At 38.4% G+C, this 24,161-nt stretch overlaps 1 protein-coding gene across 1 annotated transcript in view; it reads right to left on the minus strand.

Annotated features, from left to right (window-relative positions):
* Positions 1-3,498: 3,498 nt before the first annotated feature.
* The window catches only part of LHX4 (LIM homeobox 4), a 74,143-nt gene continuing 53,480 nt past the window's right edge, over positions 3,499-24,161 (minus strand). The window contains exons 3-6 of the mRNA XM_039337018.1: positions 14,701-14,903; positions 11,200-11,354; positions 8,204-8,375; positions 3,499-6,333 (exon numbers count right to left, since the gene is read on the minus strand). Of these exons, the coding sequence (XP_039192952.1) occupies positions 5,942-6,333; positions 8,204-8,375; positions 11,200-11,354; positions 14,701-14,903 (922 nt within the window). The 3' untranslated portion in view covers positions 3,499-5,941. The remainder of the gene's footprint in view (positions 6,334-8,203; positions 8,376-11,199; positions 11,355-14,700; positions 14,904-24,161) is intronic.

Raw genomic sequence — 24,161 nt, forward strand, 5'->3', positions numbered from 1 at the left:
TTCAGGATGCCTCCGTAGATAACACCCATGCTCTACTTCAGATGCAGAGGAAACCCTCTTTGTCCACGGAATTAGGTCAATATCATTTGTGGTCACTGATCTCTGTTTTCACATTTTATGTTTTATTTTTTACTGTTGGCAGGAAATGCTCTCTATCTTTTAAAAAGACAATTGAAAAATCCTAGAACTAGAGACAGGCAGGAGACAACTAGTAATGTGCTTTTTTTTTCAACTTGAAGTTCAGCCATCATTATCAGAGCTCTGTGAGAAGAGAATATAAAATACAATCTAGCAAGTTCTACTAAGCTGAATTTGTTCTCAGATCATGGTTTTCAAGTATTAAAGTGCAGTAAATTAAATAGGAGAGTCATGCCGTTACCCTTGCATCGTTTTATAAGTTGCTGTAGAGATCAGGTATATGTAAAACTCCTAGAAAGGTCTTGCCTAGAAACCCCTATTATATAAGGGGCAATATTCTGTAAACTCAGATAAAACTATAGTCATGAGAAACATTAAGTGGACACGGGTAGTAAAATGCAACGATCAATTTGATCCTCTCGGTAGGGAGAGAGAAAAAATGCTATGATTCTATCTCAGATCAGTTTGGGGCAGATGATATTGTCTGTGTGAAATGATGTTTTTAAATCCTTTTAAAAGGATTTAAGTTTTATTAGACTTTGGGGGCAGAATATTTATAATTGATGCTTAGTCTTGGATGTACAAAGTATGTCTTAACAGGTAGTTTATTAGTCATTGGGTTGTTATGAAAGGTATACAGAAACCAAGATAACATGATGACTTAATGTATACAGAAGTATTCATCTTACAATAAATTCTGCCTAATAGATTAATATCATTGGTTGCAAATAAACTATCTAAACCCACCTTCCCTAACTGGGCATTTTCCTCTAGATGTGTTGGAATGTTCCTCCCATTATCCACAGCCAGCACACCCAATTACAGTGCATGTTGAAGACGACAAAGTGTAGTACTGTAATTCAACACATTGCTGGCTTGGAAGAGGGTGATTTAAAGCAAAGTCTAATGCAGGCATTCTCTATGGTGTTAAAGATGAAAACAATAAAATCTGCCTAATGAAATCTAACTAACTGTCTTATCAGCCTTAGTGCACATATGTCCAAAAGCTCTGTATTGACTTTTCTAGGAATTTTACAAAGAACTGAAAACGAGATGCATGCAGAAGCAAACCGCTGTTAAAAGTTTGTCATTCTTGCACATGTGATAGCCTGCTCATCCTTTGCTGCATCAAATCCCTCAATAAAGAGCAGATTATATCATACAGTAAGGATGGGCAAGTCATTGGGCTGCGTGTGACCATCCAAGCCATTTTATGTTGATCCCAGGGAACCTAGAAATCATGTGATTACAGTGGCAAAGAGCCAAGAAAGAGATGGAATTTTCCAAATGAAAGAATATATTACTGAACAAGTCTCTCTTAGAATTAACCCTACCCTCCAATATTTATATTAAGAAACTGTCAACCTCTTCCAAATGAAACACGTGAAATCCTAATCCTGCCCACTGTATTAACAACGCCTACCTACCTAGCATAGCTTTTGGCCAATTTGTATTTTTCAAGTAAACTTTCAGTTTTTAAAAAAGTCACTCCTCCGTGATAGAGAAAAGCATACACAGTCTGTAGAAGGTGAGTATTTAAAAGCATTTTAGACTCATGGCAATACAATTGGCTCTAGATCGTACATAAGTGGTCTATGCTGAAAAAAGAAATCTGCCTTTCTTGGTTCGGGAATTGATTGAGCTATTAAATTTCTCAAATTACTTCTGGCATCTCCAAGATGTGCATTTTTCCTTTGTAAATAGTTGTAATGCATTTAAAGGCACATCTCCATTAAGAACTCCTAAGGTTTTGTCTCCTACAAAAGACCATTGTTTTGGGTACAGCTTTTACCCAAGGCAGATCATCAGTCTGCTGGGCTCAGTACTATCCTTAAGTATCTCTCCAGGATTCTGCTGCTGGGCAACCTTGAAACTTTTGCCTTCCAAACAGGGATACATTCACTGAGCAATAGTCCTTCCCCAGTTTATTTTTTACTGCAGAGTTAACCATTCATTTGTTTTATTTTGATAGGAAACAGGTAAAGACAATGCATCAGGGGGTTGGGATTTGGATAATGGAAATTGGGAAGGCTGATGAAAGGTAAAAGGTAAAAATGAATGTTCACATTTTTTTTAAAAAAATCATAGGTTGAAGCGATACTAAGATGTACAGTAGATGTAGACAATATAGAAAACATTGATATAATATTAATTCTGATGGGAGATGTCGTTCAATTCTAAATATGTTTTTTTTTCAAAATGAAATCCCATTGAGTCTCAAAGGAACTTACTCTCAGGAAAATGAGAATAGATTGCAGCTCTATTGCAGAAAACAAAAAAATAACTTAAAGGGGCTTAACTTTTGGGGAAATCATGTATTTTTTTATTCCTTTAATTTTTTTGTGGATATATGCCATGCAAAACCTCTGCAATCTCGAAATATCCATCTATATGTAAGCTGAAGATGGCCATCTCCTTTGCCTTGGTGCTAATAAAGTCTGACAGGTGAATTTCACACTGATTTTTTTCTCTAGGATTTTCTTCTGTAGATAATGTGCTTGTGGTGGTTTGTCAATAACTGAAAAACAGCATTATATTAAATCTTTTCACATTTTAAACGTTCAAAGTAATAGGTCGTGGAAAAGCTGCTTATACCAATTTTAAATTCTTCAGACAGTATTCCAACATGGGTATAACAGATTGATCTCAATGAAAAAGTTGTGTTACTGAAATAATTGCTTTTCCTCTTGAAAAATACAAGCTCTTTAGGAATGAAGTTGCATCAGTCATGGTATATGAGTCATAGTAAATGACAGGGGGAAAAAAGTAGTTCTGAAGCCTTAAAAGGGAGATATAGGGAATGGGAATGTATTCAGGATAATGATTAAGTTGGCTGGTCTATGCAGCAAAGCAGTCATTTGTTTCTTTTGGGTTAATACAGGAGTACATAAATATTGGTTGGGTGTTTGTACTCTAAAGTTGTTCTTGTCCATCAGCTAAATTCAAGAACTTGTTTAATCAAATGTTGCAGCTTATCCTAGGGGTTCTGGCAACCAAACTAAGATTCAGTTTCCAAAACAGTGGGCATTTTAGATTTAGATAACACAGTAGGCTGCAAAAAGCTTCATGACAGAACCACATGCACCTGGAGAGAGGATAATGTGAAAGCAGAGTCCATGCATGGTCTTTTATTGTTAGAACAGCCTACTTTTCTTCATTAACTTTCATTTCCTCAATGTCTACTTTTATTATTATTAAACTATTGGAAGTAAATTAAAGACTGATTCTAAATCAACTACAATCGCTCAATTTTGATGAAAAATCAGACTCCTATTCAGAAGCATGGTGAAATCATTTCATATAAAGGAATATCTATTTTAGGTTTGCATGATTCATATTCTTGGGTAAAATACAACTCATTAGTCTTGTAAGTAACTTGCAAGCTCCCTAACATAGAATCTGGGGGGAGAAACAGTTTCAGCTCTTCCTTTCCATATAGAATCTGGAAAGGAAAGCAGTTTTATCAGAACAGCAGAGTTCCATTTTACTTATGAAATATATTCTTCACCTGATTAGATTTTGGAATGGCAGCCATGCAGAACAGTAAATGGACCAGACACACATTTATGCTATCTACAAGGTATGTTGGAATGTATTTACTTCGGGGAACTAGTGATTTTCCACTTTTTTTTTCTCTAGCAAAAATTGTTTTGCGGGAGGATAAATGATAAACACTTTCCAACATGGCAAAATGAAAAACAGGCATTGATCTGAACCTCTGCAATATGATAATTTGCTGTGTGCTGCCCAATCTCTATGCTTTTTCAAAATTAGCTCTCAATCCATAAAAATATTTGATATAAAATTCTTTCTAGGCAGTTGGAGACAAAACCTCAGAAAACAAAGTTCAGTGCTTTGTTGATACACACATATCTCAACACTGGCTCTGTCTTATCTGTGTAAGATGTCACTGAAAAGCATTGTGCTTGGAGTAATAGGAACTCAATGGTTCTTCAGGGAAATTTGGCTCACACATGCAAAGGAATGCATGAATAAGTTCTCTAATTCTCAAGTCATACCTGTGTCACCTTGCTCATGTTACTCAGTGAATATAAGGCCATAATATTCACTGCAAAGTGTTTGAAGTTTCAATTAGTTTGTATAAGACCCCGGAGCAAAACAAAATTTAGAGTTTCAGAAAGCACTTCCAAAATATATGCTCTCCAGGCACAGAACTGCCTCAAACTTTATGTGTATGTGTTACCCTGATCTCAAATAATCTCTGAAAAGCCCCTTAGCAGCTTTCCAGTCTAATTAATGTCTTGCTTCAAATGATTGTCATGGTATTTCTCTTTCATATTTTACCTACATTATAAAACTTTTGTTTGTGAAGGCCTTTAGAATGATGTTAATCTCCTAAAAAAGGTTAATCAAATTAAACTCGCCTCCATTTCTTCAGAGAAAACTTGGGGATTGCTACAACGGTATAAGTAATGAGGTTATAAATTGCTGCATTGGTTAGGAGAATGCCATATTATATATGCTAAAAAAAAAAAAAAAGACCCAGCATTGGATTTCATGCTGGATTATAGGCATTGTTAAACTCCTATACAAATTAATTTCACGTAATGTAAATAATATTTTATTTTTCTGATCAGAATACACCTTGTGCTTAACTGGTATTCAGTTCATAGTTTGAAAGATTTTCACTACCATGAACTGACACATAAAAGTAGTAGAAGGGTGTAAAATGCCTGTAATTATCTTTTTGTTGTGGATTTTAAACCCATGGTGCATTCCTACCAGCTGCAGGTCTATATTCTTTTTTTGTTGTAGTTGCATTCTTCTTGAATGACAATTGAGTGGTTGCCCAAAAAAGGGAGCTTGCTATGGGATCCCTGATTCCTGCTATATCCAATCAGGAACACAATTATAATCCCACTGCTTACTGAGATTGAGTTGGGGGCTCTGCTGTTGTATTTTTGCTTCTTCTTCTTTCTTTCTTTCTTTCTTTTTTTGCCTCAGAGTAGCACATGGTTCACTTATCTGAGTGACAATAACAACTTTAGGAAGAATAATGACCACGCAGGGGTTGAGATCTAAAGAATCAGCAGGTCTTGCTTTTGGGTTGTTGCTGCTTCCTTGTAGCCGGATGTCAACCAGGAGAGAAGGCATCAGCAAAAGATCCCATGATCCAGTTGAAAGGCAATAACAGATGCCCAAAAGCTGTGATGTAGGTGAGAAACAAGGGCACCTCTAAGCTGCCTTACCATGTCTCCTTAATAAGGCATAATATAGAAAAGACGTTGCAGGCGGAAATAAAAGTGGGAAGGGTAAAACTGCAACCATTTAGTAACTTTCTGTCCCTTCAGTAGCTGGAAATATTGCATTGATTTCTATTGCTTAGCTGGTTAGAGTCAAGCAAATGCAGGACAACGGTCAGACCGCCTGTGAGAAGATGTAGGGTTGTCAAGGAGCAAAAATCAGTTTAGTCATTTCCACATGTGCTAGGAGCCAACTGGGCAGCCGAGTCGCGTGAAGAGTCAGTGAATTTGTCCTTGTTTTAGCTGGCACCACTAACATCATACATAGACTAAACACAACAGTGTGCTGTATTCAGAAGCAGCTCCTCCTATCAGTCCCCTCTTTCAAATAAAAAGCAAATAAAATATATATATATTTATACATTATATTATCATATTTTCTTTCAGCTTTACAGGAAAAAAAATTGTGGATTCCCCTTCTAAAATAATGGACACTTTCATTGAAGATTGATTGTTGTCCCTTATTGGGGGTGGCTTAGCACGCTTTCAGGCCAAAAGAACAGGTCTGACTATGGCAAATCTGAAGGAAGCAGAATACTTTAAAAAGGAGGATGGTCCATTTCATCAAGCCAGGAGGCAGGACTTGTTGGAAAGTCTGGATAACCAACGCTGCTTCCAGTGGAAATATCAGAGGTTGGGCCCCCAGCCATAGCTCTGAATGTCTGGCTCACCCCCTGCCCTCCATGTGCTATTATTCCTAAATTATTGTCCATTGTGTATTCCAAACCATTTAGCAATGGAGTATGTGATGGAAGAGATGATATGGAAGCTGGAGATTGTGGGATTCCATAAGGACTTCCATCCCTCAAGTCCTGATAGGATTGTCCTGTCCCATCCAGAGAGAAAGTACTGTTCAATAGTTGTCCACTAGCCACCTCACCAGCGTTGCTGTATATTCTATTGTGGCCCAGCTCTGAGAGGATTTGGTCTTCTGAAAAGAAACAAAATTTTAGTACAGAAGAAAACCTCTCTATCTGGTACACTCTGATCAAAGACTGAAAAATTCCTTTAAGTCAGGGATGAAGACTGGTAGACCTCGTAGGTATTTCAAGACTACATCTCATATCATCCCCTCATTATCAGCCATGCTGATTTGGGATCATACAAAACAGAATCCAATAATATTTGAAAAAAAAGTGTGCATTTTTCCATGCAGGGTTGTTATTTTTTTGCCACAAAGCTTTTATTTATTTATAAAACCTTTTATTTATAATACCTCAAGATTAATAATAAATCCCAATACTGAGCAATGCAGACTGCCTGGAATGAAACAGGTTGATATCTACACATCCAGCTATTTCTAAGTACTTGTAGAAAATGATTTTGACATACGTAAAATGTGGATACAGCATTTTACCCTCTACAGTGTCAAAGTTTGGCTTGCATCTTGAAAAAACACCTGACTTGACCAGCCCACTATGATATGGGCAACATTGAACTGAATTTGCACTGGCCATGGTTGATGTGCTGACGCCCTCTATAAGTGAGGCAAAATACCACCACCGAATTGTGACTGTGGGGTAGAAAAACAAACTATCCAACATATAGTGACAGAGTGCCAAAATTTAACATTTAACCAAAATGTGATGTGAATGTGCCATACAATAAATAATAATAACGCTCCCCAGATAAGCAAGATCTCCTGAACCAAAATCTGTGCTGAAGTCAATTATGAACTAACTTAAAGGCAACCAAATTTGCTCCTGATTGCCACTTGCCATCTATATTCTTTTAGTATATAGATGCTATAAATATACTTAAATGCCATATAAACCTTATAAAGAAAAAACATAAGTGTTATAACACCTCAGTGTCACAGTCACTCATGCTGTAATCATCTTCCATTTGGATTTGTTAAAGACTGTGCAGAGCCAGAAACTGGAATAATAGATAAAAATTGGAAATGGGGATAAGACCAGAAAACTGAAGCTGGGAAAAAGATAAGGGAAAGTAGAATAAATGTACCCAGTAAAAAGCATGATTGGCTGACTCCCTCAATGGGAACATTTTGCACTCAAAGTTTTATTGCAGATTTTCGCAGTCCAAAAAATCAAGATGGTGACATTGAAATTCTATTTTTTTAAGAGCATGAAGTATGCAGCAACCCCATCTAGTTCACTGCACCTTGCACAATCTTTAGACAGATGCATATACACACATTGTGCAGTCATGAGGAGTAGCACAAATTAGTACAAGTCCTAGAAGGGACTATGGGAAGATAGCTTTAAAAACTAATTAAGAATCAGGGGAAAGTCTTCTGGACCTTGGGTAAGCACAGCATCCCTCTGCTATTTATTAAAACAACCCAACTTTTTTCAGGCTTCTACATCAATCAGAAAAGGTGGCTGCTTTAAAACAGACAGACAAAAACTTTATTTTGTTTCCTGACCAATAAAAATACATTCAATAAAACAAAATCAAGTTAACTCCTAACATCAATGACTGTTGGCAACCATTTGTGAGTAAAGCTTGCACACAATGCAGCAGAAATTTACTACTTTTAAAAAGAGAGGTTTAAGCTGCTTATCTAACAAATAATGCAAATAAAAATAACCAGAGTGCCTCAGGGATTTAAATAAAAAAGGGGCAATCACCTGGTGACAAATGCACTGAATCAGTAGTTTAATGTTTAAAATATGGTCTATCTACTGATTCAGAGCATTTGTTGGCATTTCCCAGGATCTGCAGATCTTACTAGGAAAAGCGTAAGTAGCCCGCTCCTAATCTAGGACATTAGTAAACATAAATGGGAGCCCTAATCTTAATTTGCCTTAATCTTTTGTACTTCCTCTCCTGCCTACCTCTGAAGCTCAGCTCACTGTCACTAACGCCGCAGTCCTCTGCAGAGCTTTCTTTCTCATGCTTGGTGCCTCCTCTGTTCCTTTTAACGCTCTTGTAGAACTGGCCCCAACGATGTCGCCCAGCATCTTTCTTCAGGCGCTTCTCTTTGGCTCTTCTGTTTTGAAACCAGACCTGTAATCATGGTGGGGAAAAGCAGTGAGAACAAGATCATTTTCAGTCCCACCACCTGAGATTCATTGAAAAGAATTTTTTCATCATCCAGAAGATGGACAGGCATGATCTCATCTGGGAGAGAAAAGATCAAGCCCTGTTCCTGCTATAGGGTGATTGTGTGAACCTTGGTACTAGCCCTCTAGTACCCCAGTTAAAAACTGGGGATGATAACAGCTTCCCTAAATTCTACTTGTAGTAATGAAATGACAGCAACTGTAAAAAAAAAGGTTTTAGGCTAAGACATATGGGAAATGTATTAACAATTAATACCTAATACCTATAATATCTATAATATGACAAAGCACAAATATCAGTATAGACAGTTCAAAGTTTCTTACTGTGGATTTTTGGTGGGGAGAACTTGTTCAATATTAGATATCACCCATAAGTAAAGAGTTTCAGGGCAAGTCCAAGGAACTGAAATGAAGAGAAGCACTTCTTATTTAACCCTACATCATAATCACATCATTATCCAAAGTCCTGATTGATGTACAATAGGAATCACTTGGTGTATGCGTGTGCCTGGCCTTCCAGATCTATGTTGTGGCAATTGCACCCAGTGACAATTAGAGGTTCCTGAGTGCCTGTATCTGCTGCACTATTTGTTTACTGATTCGCATGCTTTCTCCAACCTTAATTTTCTAGGATGCTCTCTCTTGGTTTTTTTCCCCCAGTACCATTTTGTGGTTTTGCATAGACTTCAAGATGTGCAGCTAAGTCTCTGAGTCCCTTCAAACTGCACTAAATAGGGAAAGTCAACATCTGCAGCTGCCACTGCTAATATTAAAGGGGGGGGAGAGAGAGAGTCCCCAGCACTGCTTTGACTCTGCAGTCATAAGCCTTGACAAGCTGTCCTTCCTAGCAAGAGGTTATAGAAAGAGGACAAAGTTCCAACTCTAAGCAATAGTAGACTTTACAGCAAAGCAACTGACAAGTGAGTTAATAAAAAATAAAAGGGAAGAAAATCAGAATTATAATAGGAGAAACAATATTCAGAAAAAAATATAATACAACAATGTGAGCCTCTTACTCCTACTCTTACGTACTACTTTATTTAGATAAAGTAGATGGGAATTATAGAATCAGAACTACAGGCCTGAATAGGAAGACACTCTGTACTTTCATCTGTACTTTTACTACTAGTATTCATTTTGAATGACACCATCAGGAAGAAGATGAAAACAGCTACAGAATTCTATAGAAAAGAGAATTTACTGTTTTCCCATTTGGGTATTAAACTGCCCGGCAGAAATCCGACACAGCTATTAAAGGAGCCGTGTGCATAGAATTTATCGATTGATTTAAAAGAGTTGTATGGCCGTCTATCCTGAAACACAACTCTGGGCAGCTCACATCAGCAATAAAACCATAACATCATAAAAATGAAACTAAAATCAAGAAACAATAAAAAGAAAAGAAAAAAGAAAGCTGGTACTTCAGTCATCTCCAAGGGTGCCCCCAAAGCCCTCCATAATCTCCCATTGCTCTACCCCGATGCCTGGGTAAAGAGCCAGGTCTTGATGGCCTTCTAAAAGGCTAGAAGGGTGGGAGCTTGCCAGATTGTGGAGGGAGGATGCTCTACAACAGGGCTTTTCAACCAGTGGTACGGGTACCACCTGTGGTACATTGACACCTGGCAGGTAGCACGCGACCATCTTAGAAAAGTGGTAGAAGGGGAGGGGAATGAGCTGAATCGGTGGCAGCACTGCACAAGCCTGAGCGGAAGCGCCAGGATCAGTGCCGTTTTCCAGCTGATCGGCGCTTCTTCGGGGCTGTCAGGACTCAGTGGAAGTGCCAGGATCAGCGCCAGGCTCCAGCTGGAGTTCAGCACTGATCCTGGTGCTTCTGCTGAGCCCTGAAGAAGCACCAGTCAGCTGAAAAGGAGCACTGAACCTGACGCTTCTGCTGAGCCCAGAGGAAGTGCCGATCAGCTGGAATGTTGCAGCATCTCCAGGGTCTTGTGATTTACATTCAGATGCTTGGCAACTGATTCATATTTATGATGGTCACAGTGTCCCAGGGTCATGTGAAGTGACCAAAACCTGATACAGATGGGAGGAATAAAAACCAGCAGACGGGAGGAATAAAAACCAAACACCCTCCACCCCACCCCCACTGCCAGTCCTTAACAGAAATGCTCACAACAATGAAAACCTTGGACAGGAGGAAGCGCGCCGCCGGGCACTGTCTTGCTCGGCTGTGGCTTGGGGGGGGCACTTTTTTCAGTGCCATTGTAACTTCGAACAGCCACTAAGCAAACTGTTGTAAGTCGAGGACTAGCTGTACTTTATCATTTTTATTTTTGGGGGGGGGGGTCACCAAGTTTTTGACACCTTGCTAGGCGACTGGTGGTACTCGGATGTTGCCCTATCCTAAAAGTGTTACAATGGGTGAAAAGGTTGAAAAGCCCTGCTCTACAAAATAGGGGCAGCTATGGAAAAGGCTTATCTAATTCTAGTAGTACACCTTCATCAACCTCCCAAAGCTTAAGATTCTGAGATGTTACACTGCAGGATTTTGGCCCATTTCTTCCTACCTATTGCCAGTTAGACTTAGCTACTATGCTTTCTCAAGAGAGGAAAGGAGGTTTCTATTCAGAAGGATCGCTGAACAGTTCATCTTAGGCAACCCCATCCTTCAGCTTTGCATTCACTCTGCCACGGCTTTAAATTTGGAATGTGTTCTACATCACCTTGAGTAACTTTGAACTCTCCAAAACAATCGCTACAAACAGCCCATTGTTTGAGTTGAAGAAAAAGTCAATATTATGTCATGTGCTCACCTGTACAACCCGCATGTCCAATCCTGTCTCAGAGGACAGCTGTTCCCGCACATGTCTGGCTGGTTTGGGGGAGTTTTTGTAGGCGTTTTTTAATGTTTCCAACTGTTTAGCTGTGATGGTGGTTCGAGGCCTCTTGGCTCCAGCCTCTGAATCATCTGCAATGGAAGAGTTTCCGGTTACTTTAGAAGGTGGAGCATGAATCAGAAATCTACCTAGAACAGTGTTTCTCAACCTGTGGGTCGGGACCCCATTTGAGGTCAAACGACCATTTCACGGGGGTCGCCAAACAATGCAGTCCGCCATTTTCCCCCCCTTTTTCTTAGCTGTGCTACTCCCTTTTATTCTATTGGCTTTTGAAAACCAATAGAATAGACTCTCTTGAATAGAGTCTAATTCTGTTGGCTTTCAAAAGCCAATAGGAATTGTCCAGACTGTCTCTGCCCTGCTGAGCCCGCCAAAAGTCCCATTCTGCAAACGTTGCTGCACCAGTTGAGTAGTCCTCGACTTACAACCGGTTGAGTAGTCCTCGACTTACGACCAGTTGGGGGTCGCAGCATTAAAAAGGTTGAGAACCATTGACCTAGAAGATGTGGGGCGTTTTGAAAGCTAACACGAATGACCATAGAGCAGTTATATTTGAAAAAAAATTAGGGGTACATTTAAGTTTTTATGGATACACAGTACTAAAATAAACCAGATTTCACTAAATTAATACAAGTAGTCCTCAGTTAATGATAGGAATTAGTGACAGCAGTTCCAGGAGTCCACCATTAAGCAAGGACCATATCTGTCATTAAGTGAGGACCCCACAGGACCTCTGACTTTCTGCCAGCTTCCCTATTGACCTTGCTTGAGGAAAGCCAGCAGGGAATGTTGGAAATCGTGATTGCCGAGGTAGAAATCACACTACTGTGGATATGCTGTGACAGCTGGAATTCCAAGGACCAGTTGGAGGCACTTGTTCAGCACTGTGGCAAATTTGAACAGACACTGAATGAATGGTCATTAAATGAGGACCACCCATAAAACCAAATAGAATAAAGAGAGATCTGAAAAGATCTGTTTAGGCTGATGTTTACATAAGATAACTCAAGTGGCCACAGGCCATTCCAATTCTAAATGTTTTTTTTTATTTTCATAGTAATGTCAACTAGTTCATTTATATGTATATAAAAATATACATATATTTTGATTGCCGTTTTAATGTCCCTGTACTTTCTACATAGGAAAATACATTGATTTGGGTTTTCTCCATTAATTTCTAATCCACCAAGCAATGCAAGGGGGCTGACCCTGGAACAAGTGCTATATCCAACTTAATTTTAAGGAAAGGAAATGTGATTATTTTGATATTTATAGTCACTCTTTTCTTTTTATACTGGAGTTCCCTGTCTTGCAACTATGAATTATTTTAGACCTGTTATACCCACATTTTAATGGAACTACTCATAAACTTATGCTCTTCCATAAAGGGGTGGAAAGGGGCATAAATAAGGCTCCTCAACTTTGATAATTATAGTAACATTTTAACTAGGCATAACGGAACTAATCTGTAGTTAAATCTACAATCTTAAAACTGCAGTAACTTTGGGCAATCAATCTAAATGTACCATTTTAATTCTACCTTAGGTCCAGATAACTATAAGAAGATTATTGGTACACTTTCATTGGGAGGTAACCATTTCCATCAGCAGTAAATACATCCTGGAGCTAGAACTGCCAAGCTGTAAGATATAGAAAATAGATTTTTTCTGAATTCTAAATGATGATTCTCAGACTCCGCTGCCTTTCTTTTCATGATAGTTTCTTCCTTTGAAGCTAGCCTCCATATGCACACCCCTCTAATTAGCAAAACATAAAAAATATACAATATAAAACAACTTATATTTTTCCACACATTGATAAAATGTGTCTTATTGTAACATTAGAACCTATTCTCCTTCTAGAAGTGGTTAGCAATGGACCTTAACCTACGTGCTGATAATTCCCCTCTCCCCCTCGCCCCCTCCCCAAGCTCTGTGGTTTGCAAAACTAAATCATACTGAAGTCATTGATTACACTGAGCCTATAATAGAAATTGAGCAACATTCAATCCATGATCTATTAGCCTCCCTCTCCACCAATCTCCTTTACACAGGCAGGCATTGCATCACCCTAGCCAAATTGATTAGGTCAAAATAGAGTCCTTAATTAATGAGAAGTCAGGGCTTGTCAACATGAAATCCATTAAAGACCAGTTCAGTTTTAATTTCAGTCAGGCACTGTTGGGCAGCCTTTGAGGAGTCATTAGCATTAGTGATCTATAGCCTGTTTTCTGTCTGGCTTCCTTGAACCCAGCCCCGGTTCTGTTGTTGTTGTTTTTACCTACAGTAAATATCGGCATTTTAGACCGAGTACTGAAAAATGGGAGACTTTCTGGATGAAGGGCCAAATCAAGCTAAAGTGCAAGATGCAACTCTGCTGCTTTGAGAGAGCTGCGCCAGGGATTATTTTCAGCTCTCGGTCTTATTTTATGTACAGCAGCTGGAAATCAACAGAGAGGACAAATATGCAAAGACCAACTTCTTGTGGCACATCCTAATAAATAAAAATAAAATGCGTGCTTCAAAGCCCTGGATATTTCCTTTACTTCCAACCATCTGATATACACATTTGTGGATGAGCAGAAAAGGATGGAGGTGATTGGGATGCTACACACAAAAAAAGGTGAACTATAGGAAAATGTTTTTCCCAGATGAAGCATCCATTCTGATAGGATAGTTCCAATTTTTAGTTCCAGTTTTAACATACCCAGTTAATTTCTCCTAATATTATATCGAGGGGTTGCACTGGCTTGCGAGAGCCATTTGCTACATTTTCTGGAATTTTGCCAGCCAGTCAAAAGCGTGGCTCAGTCACTGCACCTTAGTGTGCCCATCAGTTGTTCTACAGCAGTGTTTCTCAACCTTGACAATTTTAAGGCATGTGGACTTCAGCTCCCAGTGTTGCTGGCTGTGGAATTCTGGGAATTGAAGTCCACAAGCCTTAAAATTGTCAAGGTTGAGAAACACTGTTCTACAGCTAGTGGCATCAGAGCAACAATGGAACCAGCAGAGCCAGTTCTGAAACATCTATCAGCACGCCACTGGTTATAACTGGCAAAAAGCCAGCTTTCTGTGCACATATTCCTAGGAATAAAAAAGGGGAAAGGCTAAAACAACAAATGAGACCAGTCCAGATCTTGAATATAGTGCATTGGGTTCAATGTGTAATCAGGACTTGGGCCAGAATCAGAGCCAAAGGTTGCATGCCATACACTAGGCCACAAAACAGTTGCAGTTGGCAGGACCCGTCTCTCCAGCATCACAGCTGCAATAAGCAAGAATGCAGTACCGGAAGCGATGGGTACTGATATTCCTAGGCGGAACAGGAAAATCCATGTTGTCTGCCAGTGTTACCTCATTCTGTTTTCCAGTTCAAACAAGTCATTTTATCAGGACCAGTTTGCATGTTCAACCCTACCGTTCTGTTTGGCTGTTTCGTAATCCTCCTTGCACACCAGGCGCCCATCTTCCATGAGATAGAACTCATCCCCTGTGGCAAGTTGGCGGTTGCAGATAATGCAGGCAAAGCAATGGAGATGATAGACGAAATCCTGGGCTTTTCTGACCACTTGGGTGGGTGGGATTCCCTGTTGGCATGCTGTGCATTTTGTACCAAAACGCCTGCAAAAGAGAAAGAAAAAAAAATGCTAATGCCTAGAAGCAGAACAGGGTATATGCAACATCGGAAAAAAAAAACCCACAATTATGAGAACAGATACTGATTCAGATTTCTAGGGAAATTTTTACTTTCATATTTTAACAATAAATGTCTGTTCTTCTGACTCTACAAATAACCCCAAAGTAGGTGGGTATGCCTCTGTAATCCACAAAAATCAAGTATTTCTGAACAAGTTTTCAGTGACCAAAGATATTACTTAAAGTCCATGTGTAACAAACTTTTCCTTACAATGACTACCAAACTCAGAATGAACTGTACGTAAGTCATTAATCCAAAGACTTGATCTTGAATTTCTAGATGCAGAATTATCTAAGCTTAAGTATTGTTTAATTGTAGAATATAAACATCTCTTCTTGTTGCAGAAATGCACAGAGAATTTCCTAGCAAGAAACTCTGAAAAAGGTGGCCTTTCCAAAGGAAGCAGAGGAAAGTGCAGAATTGAAAGCAGCAGCCAACCCAATCATGCATGACATTTCACACAGAAGGTCTTTATCTTCTTCAGTGTAAAGCGATTGGGCTAATTGAAGGGTAGAGTTTGATGGTCCTTTTAACTAAAGCTAGGGCAGGCTGTACAATTACCCCCATAAGGACGTATTTCATCCACATTAGTTCTAAATAAATTACTTGTAGTCATTGCCGGTAAGGTAAATACAAGATTAATTTAAAGTGATAGAATCTGCAGGCTGCAATAACAGTGGCACCCACACACCAGCTGAAAACCCGTCCCTAGGAATGTCTTAGCAAATGTCCTAAAATAAGAAACATGCCTAGCACTGTCCTTTATTAAAGCAAGCCCTCATCTATACTTTACGATAAAGCTACAAATTATGGATGACCAAGCAGAGCTGGCTGAATTTTCACACCACTTTTCTTTCCACAAGTAGTTTAAGCCTCCCTTTAGTCAGCACCAGACAGTTTCCCCAGCGGAGTGGAAGGCTCCGACCCAAAAGAACAATTTTGCTGGACTAAAAATGATCTTATGACAATCAACGGGCTCTTGTGGCAAAAACAGATTCCATAGATGTATTTACTTATTTATTTAAGTGGTTGTTTTCAGTCTCTTTTCTAATAATGCCAAATACAGCGTTTGACATTTCACTGCTATTGCATGCCAAGCTGATATAGATACTGACATGATTTGAATTTTAGCCATTGTTTTTCTTTCCCCATTTGCCTTCCATTTTTAAGCCTTGCAACTTAAAAAAAAGAGAGATCTTTAGAATGTGAAAGCATGTATAATTTTCTTCTACCATTTGTAAGTTACAAGAGCACTGAAAAAAGGGACTAATGACCATTTTTCAAATTTACAACTGTAGCAGCATCCCCAGGGTCACGTGATCAAACTTGGCGATGGGCACTGAATTTATGACTGTTGCAGTGTCCTGGGGTCATGTGATCCCCTTTTGAGTCAAATGTCAAAGTCACTTAACAATCATGTTACTCACTTAACAACTGCAGCGATTCACTTAACAACTGTGGCAAGAAAGGTCGTAAAATGGGGCAAAATTTAGTTAACAACTGCCTTGCTTAGCAATGGAAATTTTGGGGCTCAATTGTAGGACTACCTGTATGGACTTTGGATTCCCCTGCCCCTTCCCCTCCTGTTGCCAAAAGAAATGCCTTGGCTACTTTTATTAAACTCCATCTGTCTTTCAATGTTAATCTCTGCCAATGCTCCAGATCCCCTCCACAGAGGTATTCCCAGGGGGAGTTGGGGGAGGAATTGTGAAAACAACGGAGACCCATGACACAAGCTCCACTCTTTTGTTATGCGTTAAGATGTCCTATGCACATGTACAAAAGAGACGGAACCTGCGTTGTGGCTGTGCAATGTTGCCTCTGTTGTGCTGATCAAAGCACTGGATCCTGCCAACACCTCTGGCTATCAGCTTTACTGTGGAGTTAGGACTTCTTCGTAGCATGTATCTCTTTACTTGTAGAGAAAGATTCATTCAACTATTAACTTGCTCCATTTTTAAAGGATTACCTAAGCTTTGTTGTTATACATTTTGGAAGTAGCAAAAAAGATGCCCCTGTCCTCAGGCTGTGTTATTTAAGGATGAAGTATTTTTTTTTAAAAAAAGATTGTTTTGAAAATTCAGGTTTTTCTGCTAGGTAAATATCAAAACTCCCAACATTATTTACATTAGTTTTGTAAGTAATGAATAAATTCAACAACTAGCTGGATCTAAAAATTAGAAGAAGGAACTTTGCTTTTCTTTAACCCAAATTCTATACTGAACTGGAACTTTAAGTGTTAGTCTTTCTGGATCATAGTAATTGGAAGAGATGCATTTGTATTGTACAATACTTATCCTGAGATATTAGGACCAACACTATGGAAACCTAAATTCAAGTTCATTTAGTCATGGTATCTCATAAGAGCTGAACACTATTTCTTACCTCCCAACCTACCTCAAAGTATTGCTGTTGTGGGAATAATATTGTAAAAAGGAGTATTATATATGTTGCCTTCACACCCTAGAGGAAAGATACAATCTAGCAAATGAATAATACATTTAACTGCAATGTATTAAGCCACATAATGCATCTGAAGCTATATCAATTGGAGGAAATGCTATGCTATGATGCATAAATATACCTGCCTGTAAGAATTACAAAATCTTGAGTGAGCCCTATTATTCAGAAAAGTCCACCTTGAAATAGTTCCAAGCCTTGTACAGAAACTGGCCATTGGATATTAACATAAGAATTAATCCCAACTGAAAAATATCATTCTCAGGTTAAAAGTTCACTTATTTATTTATTTTTAACTGTCCTTTTAGCCTTCTAAGAGAGCACACAGATTAAGCTGGTTTACTGTGATTAAAAAAAAGTATGAGTGGAGGAAAATTCCAGTTCAGTTGTAAAAACATACACTGTTTTGTATGTTGTCAAACAGCAATATGAGAATAAGAAAACTACTTGCCTTACAGGAATGTTACAGGGGTTATTAAACTTACGTATGCTTACTCTTTAGAATGCTCTGAATAACTATGTATCTTAAGAACAAAATCATTGTAGTGATCTACAATACAAAATCAAAAACAAAGCAAGCTTCAAACTACTGTTGACATAAAATATATCAAATTCTTCATCAATCAGAATATTTAAATCCAGAAAAATCAGCCACAATATTTCCCAAACTAAATAATACAATCAGGAACACTTTCTTTCAGATAGCCCCTAGATAACAATTCTCCTTAAATTTTAACTGTTTTTTATTGCATATTCAGTTTTCAATTGCTCAAGAGACCAACTTCCAGATTTTTCACTACCCACCCTTCACCCTGGTTGGAACTGCAACCAGCACAGTTTGCTTCATCCCCAGGGTAAATGTGTTTGCTGCTAAGTACATTAGATTTTCTAGTTCCACATGATGCACCATGGTTTCCAGACCAAATACAAAGCTGGTTCAACATTACATGCAGTCTAATATGTAGTTGCCAAATGTATGAACTACAAAAGATAATCAGATATTTGTTACTATAATAGTCACTTAGCTGTATAATGTCAGTTGTGAATCTAGAAGTATTCTCAAAATACACAGCTATACTTTAAGAGAATACCATCCATACTGAGAATAAGACAGCTCCTTGAATATACCTACCCACAGAACCACTGCACAATTATCCACTCCCAGTTTACTTAGAGGATTTGCTAATATTTGGAATCATCTCTGCCAGCATAAGTATCCATGGAGAGACAAGGAGATAGCTGACAGTACACCCATGACTGTGCCATCTTGCAAATGCTATGACTTGCATACTTACATCAGATGTTAGGAATGTAAGGATGTGAAGGCAGAGGTTGTATTGTGACATCACTGAATGTGTGGTATTATGCTTCCATCATCATAGTTTACATCAAATAGTACTTACCTGGTACTATTTGACATAAACACCAGGAAGGGTATTTTTCAAGAGTGGATACATCACCATCTTCTTCATGGAACTGACCACTATAAATCCATGTGCAAAAATGCAATTTCTACTGCCTGGACCACTCAATCAGCCTCACCTCAGCTAAAACAAACATTTCCAATGGACAATATGGCTTCTGGACGAATAAAAAAGGGCAGGGGCTGCTACTGTATAGAAAAGGCACGTTTCCTAATTCCCAATAGATGGCAACATTTAAGAGATGGGACTTAAACAGTACTCATTCTCTCTAGCCCGGTGGAGTGGTCAGATACATTCAGAGGAAAAATAATCTGCCTTTATATTATGTAAACAGCAGCTTGAACTTCACCCAGAAGGAATCTGGGAGCTAGAGCTACTTAAGCAGCAGTAGTGTAACATGGTAAGGTGCCCAGCACTGCTCTGAATTCCACATTCTGTACCAGTTGTATCTTCTGGATGGTCTTCAATGCTGACCTCTTCAATATAATTTGAAAATCTGTCATAACAGATCTCTAAGGACTTCAACCCAGGAATTATCAGAGGAGATAACAACACTTGTTATATGTCTTGGAGAAACACCTAAATAAGAATACAATGGAGAAACAGTCCTTTTCATTACCCTCAATGCCCATAAGAGATGTGCCTAATACTTGTCTGACTGCTTTCATGATAAAATGTTATGTTTCATTACTAAAATATGGCCATCTTCCACCCTTTTCATGACAGAGATTTCCTCTACTCCCAAATTAGGGAACAGAAGCAACTAAGCGTAGCTATGTTCATAGCCTACTATACTCACCTTAATAAGTGTGCTGAACAAATTGCTTCTTATTATTGGAAATTCCACCAGAACATTCCATCAAATGTTAATCTAAAAGCAAATGATGTAATAGGCCTTATTTTAAAGGAAGCCACTGATACTTCACCATGTTCACCAACTTTAGTCTTTAATATATCTAGGTTTCTACCTCCTCACAGCTTACAGAAAAAGACTAACCCAAAGTATATTCTGGTCTGTGCACTGGTCTGAGGACAAATTGAGGTAGTTTTATTGGTCTTAATGAGATCATGAAGTTCTGAACCAGCCCTGACAAGGTTCTCTCACTGACAATGTTGAAGTCCTTCAGAATGACCAAATATGGAGTTTCCAGTACTATAATGGACATCCTTAGCCTGATCAGTCAGGGAGACTGTTGAGCTGCACAGTGAGTGGTCAGTCCCAATTCTATCTTGTTCAGTCACTTGAAAACATATTTCAAAGAGATTTCTTAGTAAATATAAACCTTTAATTATCACAGCAATGCCTCGTCATTAGCTATCTAGCCTAGGCTTATGCAGAATTGGAACTGCAGGTGGGAAAGCTAATTGCTAGTTGTCCAGTAGTCTTTTTATTTAGAGTTAAGTCATGGATGAGGACAACTTTGTTATAAATTCATCAGGCAGGGGGCAGTGATATCTTCAGGCAAGGAACCAAAAACCATGAGACCAGTGACTTACAAAAAAAAGGGCAGGACCATTAAAAGAAAGGATCTGCATATCTGTGTCCTCTAAACAGGGGCCGTGCCATGCCATGCCATTCTATCCCATCCCAACCCATCCTATTTATTTATTTATTTATTTATTTATTTATTTATTTATTTATTTATTTATTTATTTATTTATTTATTTATTTGTGAGACTTATATACCGCTTTAAGTGCAAGCACTCTCTAAGCAGTGTACACCAGTAAGCAATGTATTTACATTGTCCCCAACAATCTGGGTCCTCATTTTACCTACCTCAGAAGGATAGAAGGCTGAGTCAACCTTGAGCCGGTGAGATTTGAACCGCTGACCTGCTGAACACAGTCAGCTAAAGTGGCCTGCAGCACTGCACTCGGCTCATCATATATTTGGTTGTTTGTTTAACACATTTATATAGCCAACCACATAGAGGTGACTCTTGGTGGATTACAACATCTATCCTTTTTTCAACTTGCAATCAGCTATATATTTGCCTCCCATTTTCTGTAGAGGACTAAACCAGGGGTAGTCAACCTTGGCTCTTTTATGACTTGTGGACTTCAACTCCCAGAATTCCTGAGCCAGCTAAGCTGGCTCAGGAATTCTGGGAGTTGAAGTCCACAAGTCATAAAAGAGCCAACATTGACTACCCCTGGACTAAAGTATTGGTCTCCAAAGCCCGAAAACGTAAGGTAGCCAAGACGAAGAGTGAATAATTAATTATTTGAAGTACATTCAAATGTTTTCTCCAAGGACTTTCTAAATAGTCTAACCAAGCTAATCTGATTCTCTAATGATCTATTTACTATAGGAACTAGCACTTTGTCCTTGCTTGTTATTTTCAAATCTATACTTAAAATATTGGAGGCATATCCTTAAAAAAAATCGCATGCAGTTCAATTTGCAATGTTTATGTCTGCCAGAGCCCTCCATAGGGAAGCATGCTTTTAATCTGTTCAATGTGTGGATTACATGCAGCTGCAATGTCTTTCTCTCTCCCCATTAGAGATGGACAAAAGTTCTTGGGATATCATAAAGTCACATTAAGGAGCTGTGTTTATTTTAAATGCCGGAAAAGGATAATCACATTTCGGTTCACCAAGACAGCACCTTAATATTACAGCTTGCTTTCCCAACTTGCAAATTGCTTCTTTTCAAAAACAAAGAAAAAACCCTAAAATGTTTTTGTAGAAATTTGTCTTCTAATTCCTATTAGTCATCCAATACATGACAATTATTTCAGCTTCTGAACAAGAGGGTGGAAACTGATCATTTAATCTATACAAAAGAGATGTTTAATAATTTAGTGGTCAAGGGCCATATGTTGTCTACAACAACTTACAAGGATAATAGAGCAAATGTCTGAACTTTCCAATAATTATACTGTTACTCAATATAATACCAAACCTGTGCCAGACTATGCAGTGTTTCAAATCTGATGCCAAAATATGTTTTGGAACATGCAGGGGCTGAATGTAGCAGCCTTCACAGCAGTTGTATGATCCCAGGAAAACGTGGTTGTTTTAAGGAGTTATAAACAGGTGCTATTTTCACCTCCTTGCGTGCTCTGAAGCATAGTTCTCTGGCACTGAATTCCAAAACTGAACAGACTTAGGCAAATAAAGACCTAGTGTTGCATTTAATATTTTGATTAAAGTAGCTAGTTAGTAAAGTAGACAATGTGAGCTCTGCTAGGTCATCATTTCAGGGACATTTCCCTTACCTTGTCCAATTAAAGGTTATGGGAATGAAAGTTTTAATCGACTATAGATGTCTTCATTTGCTCTTATAATAATAATAATGGATTTTAAGGTTACTCAATAAACAAATAATAGAGATATCTGCAGTATCTCTAGGATTTTGGAATTTTAGGGTTGGGAACACTCCTGAGAATACTGTATACAGCCAAGAAAACAAATCTTGGCTGTATACAACCCAGATTTTTTTACTCAAGACACAAGGGCTCAAATTACTCTATTTGGATCATATTATATGAAGATTAATTTCAGAGAATTACCATAAGTCTTCATATAATATGTCCCAAATAGAAGAAGATTCTAAATGCTAGGAAAAGTAGAAGGAAAGAGAAGAGGGTGACCAATAGCAATGAGGATGAACAATGGCAGTGAGTGCACGGTTGGAAGACTTGGATGATCAGATTGGGGACAGATTGTCATGGAGATAGTCTATATATGTGGTGGCTAGGAGTAAAAAATGACTTAATGGTACATATTAATCAATCGATCAATCAATCAGTGTGTAGTGGAATTTTCTTTCCGTTGGAAAAATTTGTGCTGAGCCAAGTAGATAAATTGGCAAGGAATGCTGCAAAGAACATCTACTGAATCTGAGCACCTTCTTTTCTAGAAACAGCCTATTTGGATCCAACCCAATACACACAAGAACACAGAAGTTACCTTGTTCATTGTCAGGCAAAGGAAGTATGCAGATGATTGAATGATAAGATTATGATATGAGAGATTATCATAGAAGCTTTTCTGCATGAACAGAAAAACTGATCTCTCAGGCAAGTCTCATCAAAAGCATCACCAACCGTGACATTAATCCAGACACTTGATATACTTTTGTTTATGCCAATAAAATAAGTTTTCCTTTTTCTTTAATAAATTTGAATTATTTTCTATAGCTAGCTATTTTCCAGCGAGGTAAAGCACATTAAGAGATAGAGTTTGCAGAAAGACAATTGGGATCTCATAAAAAAACACGTCACTGCTACCATGTTGCTGTCCGTTGTCCTGAAACCAAAGGCCTCTAACATTTCTCAGCCCTTGCATTCTGCTGGCTTATTTCACATTATTCTCTAATGGACTTTACAACTGAGACATTTTTACAGCTGGCAGTATCAAAATAGACTGTCTACAGTCCAATATTCATTTCCTCATCTAAGCCTCAGACCCACTGATTTAGTACAGCCCTTCCTACCTGGATAGCCAAACTTCCACCAGAAACTCCAAGCACCATGATTACATTTTAATACATCTTTTTGCTTCCATTCACATGGTGTGAAAAATGTTCTGCTCTTGTAAAAAACATGTATTTTAATGGCATCTGTCAAAGTCTATCCACCATCAGAAAATGTGGCTAAGTAAATAATGCCATTTGTTATTTTGGGCAGTAGCAGCAACCACTGGACATCACATCAATCAGTTTTTAAAAGGCAAATTAATAATAGAATATATGGTGGCATAAACACATTAACATGGAAAGTTCATTCAATTTCTTCCCCAGCAAATACCCCTCTGGGTAATATAACAACAGCCAGGCTCCTGAAAGGGAATCATTAGCTATAACACTAATATTCAGCAGCCAATGAATTTGCAGAGGGTTGGATATACTAGTTCAGTTGTGTTCCTCAAAAAAACTCTTCACGTTTCAGATTTCAGGGGTGTCTCTGTAAGATTTAAAGTCTACCGCTTTAAAAAAAAAAACAGATATGGCATAACAACTACCCTGATGTATGCATCAAACAGACAGAATTAGCAGCTTTTTCCAGCATAACAAATCTCTATGTGAATTTGGCCATATTTGCGATTTATAATCAAGGGCTAACTTTTAATCTGCTCTGCCTTTGATACAAGTACCTTATTCCTGCCTTCCTGTTCTTATTTCCTATCTGTATTCTTCATCCGCCAGCAAGAATAGACATTTTATCACCATTAGCAAACTAGAAATCTCTTTTTCCTTTAATTAACCACCCTTTCTGTCCAGCCACTGCACCATATTCTGGAACTCTTTCTCCAAACACAATTACAATAGCTACCACATTTTCCCCTAA

This window comes from Crotalus tigris, unplaced genomic scaffold (assembly GCF_016545835.1).
Source record: "Crotalus tigris isolate CLP2741 ecotype Arizona unplaced genomic scaffold, ASM1654583v1 scf7180000017668.6805642782:7212621, whole genome shotgun sequence".
NCBI classification, from domain to species: Eukaryota; Metazoa; Chordata; class Lepidosauria; order Squamata; family Viperidae; genus Crotalus; species Crotalus tigris.